This window comes from Hippopotamus amphibius, chromosome 2, assembly GCF_030028045.1.
Source record: "Hippopotamus amphibius kiboko isolate mHipAmp2 chromosome 2, mHipAmp2.hap2, whole genome shotgun sequence".
NCBI classification, from domain to species: Eukaryota; Metazoa; Chordata; class Mammalia; order Artiodactyla; family Hippopotamidae; genus Hippopotamus; species Hippopotamus amphibius.
In genome coordinates, this window is record NC_080187.1 from 133,458,702 (window position 1) to 133,464,428 (window position 5,727).

The 5,727-nt window shown below is 44.9% G+C and overlaps 1 protein-coding gene across 1 annotated transcript; it reads left to right on the forward strand.

Annotated features, from left to right (window-relative positions):
- The first annotated feature begins 2,328 nt into the window (after positions 1-2,328).
- Positions 2,329-3,936, forward strand: LOC130844497 (paired amphipathic helix protein Sin3a-like). Its single transcript, XM_057720718.1, has one exon. The coding sequence runs from the start codon at positions 2,500-2,502 to the stop codon at positions 3,934-3,936; it is 1,437 nt and encodes a 478-aa protein (XP_057576701.1). The 5' UTR covers positions 2,329-2,499.
- Positions 3,937-5,727: the final 1,791 nt, after the last annotated feature.

A 5,727-nucleotide genomic window follows, 5' to 3' on the forward strand; every position in this document is an offset into this window, starting at 1 on the left:
TTATCATGTAAATGTTTCATATATCATTCATATAAATATTCTGTACTGAGAGGAAAAAAAATAAATGTTATCTTGTTAGAGCCACTACCTTTTTGTATATTTTTTTACAGCACCTTAGGCATGATCTAACTAATAGAGAAATTGTAACCAGGAAGTGGTGTACCACCATAACAAAAATTTTAAGCATTTGTTTTTTTCTTAATGTTTTTGTGGTGGATGGCAAAAATACAGATACCACAGCTTGGGAAGAAAGTTATAATTTTGGGGAGGACCATGAGTTTTTCAAGACTGTACTCCAAAAAGAAAACTTGTTTGAAAAACTCAGAATGAGTTTGTACTGCTTCTGACAAAATCTTATAAGAGAGAAAGCTTGAGCAAGAATAAGCCCAAGGGCAGGCAAAATGGAATGAAACTGAGCTCTGGGGACTAAGGTATGCCTTAATTTTAAACCAAATGGAGATCCAGATATTGGGGAGCTTTAAGATGGAACAGCTCTACTGCTTCTGTAGCCAAAACAGCAAGTGACAAGATTCCAGACCTTCCTCCAGTATTTCTCATTAAGATCTGTCAGTCAGAAAACAGAAATCAGTCCAAATAAAGAGAAAATGATGGTGCCTTTTCACCCAAGCGTACTGCTTCAGTGGACCTCAAGGAATCACCACTAAAATGAAGGAGAGAGAGACAGACCAAGCACAGGGGTCAGAAAATAAAACTGAATGCTGAAGCTTCAGATTTTTGTCCAGAAGAGAGTTTCAAATCTAGTTTCTTGCACATGGAACTGACTGGAAGCAAATAAACTGTCTACTGAGGGAGTTGTATTGCCAAAGAGACTACAAGCCAAGTTAACAAATGCCTGTGATTTTTCAATCCTTGATACAATGTTTGTCCTATGTCTCTAACAGTTACAAAACTATGCAATTCAAGTGCTGAATTCTTTCCCTCATCATTTTCTGTTGTGGTCCCAAAGGTAATGGAAAAGAAGAATCTCTCAGATCGTGAAGTCAGGACTCTTGGAGCATAATCAACAGGAGAACTCCTCCAAGAGAAGAATCAAGCCTAATCAAGGAACTTTGCTGCCAAGTTGGGAGTCTTTGTCATGTCTGCCCAGAAGGATTTGGTAAGTACAATGAATCACTGACTTCTGTGTCTTTTCCATTCTTCTCTTTTCCCCAATGGGAGTTTAGTTGACGTTTATCATTGCCGTGATATACTGGGACTGAGAAAAAACAGATAATTTGTCTAGAAATTTATAGGCTGCTAAACAGCAAGGAACCACAGCTGGACTTGATGAAGAGGACTCCATACCATTCACAGGCCTGGGGCTTTGAACCTGTTACAGTAAGTGGGTGAGACCCTGAGTTTTTCCACTTGAGTCAAGGTGAATATGTTTTGAGAGGGGAATGCATGATTTAGTTGTCTGTGAAAGGCAGACATGGAGAGAAGCTTGATTTTCTCCAACTCCTCTTCTTCCATAGAAACAGAAGCCAAAAACCTAGGCTTTCCCTCTCATTGGTCCACTATCTCCTTACGGTGGCAATGGCCAGTCAGCTAGAGGCTATATTTCCTGTCATCCTTTGCAGATCAATATGGCCACAAGACCAGTTTCTCATCAGTGATATGTAAGTGGAAGTGATGGAACCAAAGTGCATATCACTTCTTGAAAAAATGTATTTTCTTCCACATCTTTTGATTCTATATTGATCATACACAGGAACCACAAGAAGAAAAGAACATGGGTTCCTGAGTGATCTCTTGTAGCAGAGCTGCCAGGCTGTCCTGTTCTACCTGTCTCTGAACCTGTTGCTTGAGAGAACCATTGTGCTTTATGGATTTATTTTTAACATCTTAGCATGTACTCTAAGACACAAGGAATCACTTTGATTACACACAGTTTTCACCTCAGACACTTACTTTAGGAACTAACCCAAAGACAAAGCACAATGTCTCTGGATTGTGAGCCAGAGTTTGTTGGCTAAGTGAGCCCTCACAGTCCATCTCTTTCCATTCCTATTTACCTCCCTTTGTAAGAGAACTACTGAGGACTGGCCAAGTTCAAGGATACTGGGTGATATTACCAATGAGCCAGTACTGGGAAATTAATGATACAAGGTATTTAATTTCCACCTTTCTTACTAGATCTTCCTCCCACAAGATTCAATGGATAAGAGAACTAGAAGAGGGGCGGGATTTCCCGGGTAACAGAGAAGCGGCCGCGGCTGTAGAGGCGGCGGAGACGGTTTCTCCATCTTCCCCCCCTCCCCTTCCCCCCTCGGAGTTTCCCTCCCTCCCTCCCTCCCTCCTTCCCAGTCTGGGCACTGGGGCCTGTGACCGCTTCGTTAGCGGAGAGGAGGCTGCCAGCCCGCTTTGGCGGGCCTGTGCCCCGTGCGGTTCTCGGGGCCTCCCTGCTGAGCCTGAGGCTCACGCCCAGAGGGACACGCAGTAAGGAGCGGCCGAAGCAGCTTTGCGGTTTCGTAGTGCAGCCCTGAGCATGAGCGCAGAATGAAGCGGCGTCTGGATGACCAGGAGTCACCGGTGTATGCGGCCCAGCAGCGTCGGATCCCTGGTAGCACAGAGGCTTTTCCTCACCAGCACCGGGTGCTCGCCCCTGCCCCTCCCGTGTATGAAGCAGTGTCTGAGACCATGCAGTCAGCCACGGGAATTCAGTACTCTGTGACACCCAGTTATCAGGTTTCAGCCGTTCCACAGAGCTCCGGCAGTCACGGGCCCACCATAGCAGCAGTTCATAGCAGCCATCATCATCCAACAGCTGTGCAGCCCCATGGAGGCCAGGTGGTCCAGAGTCATGCTCATCCAGCTCCACCAGTTGCACCAGTGCAGGGACAGCAGCAGTTTCAGAGGCTTAAGGTGGAGGATGCACTGTCTTATCTTGACCAAGTGAAGCTGCAGTTTGGTAGTCAGCCTCAGGTCTACAATGATTTCCTTGACATCATGAAGGAATTTAAATCTCAGAGCATCGACACTCCAGGAGTGATTCGTCGTGTGTCCCAGCTGTTCAAAGGCCACCCTGACCTGATCATGGGCTTCAATACCTTCTTACCCCCTGGCTACAAGATTGAGGTGCAAACCAATGACATGGTGAATGTGACAACTCCTGGCCAGGTTCATCAGATCCCAACCCATGGCATCCAGCCCCAGCCTCAACCACCACCCCAACATCCTTCCCAGCCTTCAGCCCAGTCAGCCCCAGCTCCTGCCCAGCCAGCTCCTCAGCCCCCACCTGCCAAAGACAGCAAGCCTTCCCAACTACAAGCACATACTCCAGCCAGTCAGCAGACTCCCCCACTCCCACCATACGCGTCCCCACGTTCTCCACCTGTCCAGCCTCATACACCAGTGACAATCTCGTTGGGAACAGCCCCGCCCTTGCAGAACAATCAACCTGTGGAGTTTAACCATGCTATCAACTATGTTAATAAGATCAAGAACAGGTTCCAGGGCCAACCAGACATCTACAAAGCGTTCCTGGAGATTTTGCACACATATCAGAAAGAGCAGCGAAATGCCAAGGAAGCTGGAGGAAACTACACGCCAGCGCTGACTGAGCAGGAGGTGTATGCCCAGGTGGCTCGTCTTTTTAAAAATCAGGAGGATCTGTTGTCAGAGTTTGGACAGTTCCTACCAGATGCCAATAGCTCTGTGCTTTTAAGCAAAACAACTGCTGAGAAGGTCGATTCCGTGAGAAACGACCATGGAGGCACCGTGAAGAAACCTCAACTGAACAACAAGCCACAGAGGCCCAGCCAGAACGGCTGCCAGATCCGCAGGCACTCTGGCGCCGGAGCCACCCCTCCAGTGAAGAAGAAACCCAAGCTGCTCAGCCTCAAGGATTCTTCTATGGCAGATGCCAGCAAACATGGTGTAGGAACGGAATCATTATTTTTTGATAAGGTCCTTTCAGCCTGTGAGAATTGTTAGCACAGCTGGAGAAATGGTAACGTCGTCTGCTTTGGTTTTGTGAAGTAGTTTGCAGCAAAACACAGCATTTGCCATGGTGAAAGAAAGCTTTTAAAGAAATGCATGATATTACTCTCAAACGATATCTGGAGCTCCCTGTTGTAGCTGTCCAGATCTGTGTAGTGGGGAGTGTCCGTGCACCAATTGTTGAGGACTGAAGATGACTTGTAACCTTCTGATTGCTTGTGGTCCTTATTTGTGGTATCACATATTGGGTTCATGAGAATTCTAATTGTATGTTTTCAGAGCTCCCCAGGTGATTCTAATGAGCAGCCAGAGTTGAGATTACTGGTGTAAACAGTGTTGTGTGGGATGTGCCTGCCTTCCTCCTCGGAGTCAACTTGATTAGCAGGCTACTTTCATCATGGTAGCTGGCAAACGTCAGACTTCTCAGTGGCAGGAACCAGTCTGGATTGATCTGGTGGTGACTTAACCTGTCTTGCCTTCTGGGTTTTTGCAAAAGGCTAAATGATTTAGCATCTCCATGATTGGTGCCTCCTCACTGCTCTCTGCCTGTGTGAGCTGTGCTGCAAAACAGTTAAGCTCTGACTTGAACCATTTCTGAGGGCACCTTGGGCACTTGGTGCGTTTGAGGCAAATGTAGAAGTCCAGGTCACAACCAACTAATGGCAAAGAAAGGGTGGGGGGTGGGGACTGAATAAGTTAATTTTTAAAAGAGTGGTAGTTTTTTGTCGTTTTTTTTTGAAGTACTTATTTCTTAGAGATACATACTGCAGTGTGTGTAGACGAAAAGTCTGGAGTTTGCTTGAAAATTCAGTGGTGGGGAAAATGGGTATAGATGAAACAAAACTTACTATGTATTGATCATTGAGGCTGGGTGAGTACAAGGGGTTTGTTAGATTATTCTGTCTGCTTTTGTTTATGTTTAAAAGTTAATAAAAATTAAAAGTAAAAAAAAAAAAAAAAAAGAGAGAGAACTAGAAGAGGAGGAGGCCTGGTTTGCACTCTTCCTCCCCTCCCTACTAGCAGTCCATTCCCTTAAGAGGCAAATGCAAATTTTCTTTCTTGACTTCTCATTTGTTCTCCCTTTTACACCCTTTTTCTCCCATTTATCTAAGCTGGTTTGGTTGGCCATCTTTCTTTCTCTTCTCCTTTCCTCACCTCTATTTTTATTAAATTAAATTCTATATGCGAGGGTGAGTCAAAAATTATCCACATTCTGGTTATAGTAAAACTTCTGTTGGCCTCACTATCTTATCAGCACTTTCCATTCAAGGCTACTGTCTCCCCAGTCACTACTGTGCAGGTGTGAACGTGTTACATCAGTTCATTTGTAACTGTGGAGTGAGCAAAAATGGATGTCCCACTTATGATTTGCAGGAAAGAAGAACAGTGTGCAATGATTCATTTTTTGTGGTCTGTGGGTGTGCACATCCATACACTTCTGCCCACACTGTTGACACTCTGCAAAAACTTTGTTTTGAAGTATTAAAGCATCCTCCCTCTAGTCCTGCTCTTGTTCCATCAGACTTTCACCTGTTTGGTCCACTGAAAGTAGCCCTAGAAAGACAAAGATTCACTTCTGATGAAGTGAAGACAACAGTGCATTCGTGGTTCACAGCTCAGCCTAAAACACTTTTTAATGAGGGAATATGAGAGCTTGTTAACAGATGGACAAAGTGTATTGAAAAGCAAAGAGATTATGTCAAAAAATTATGTATTTGTCTTTTCTAGAATTAATTAAAATAAATCCTACAGCCAGAGTGCGGATAATTTTTGACTCACCCTCAT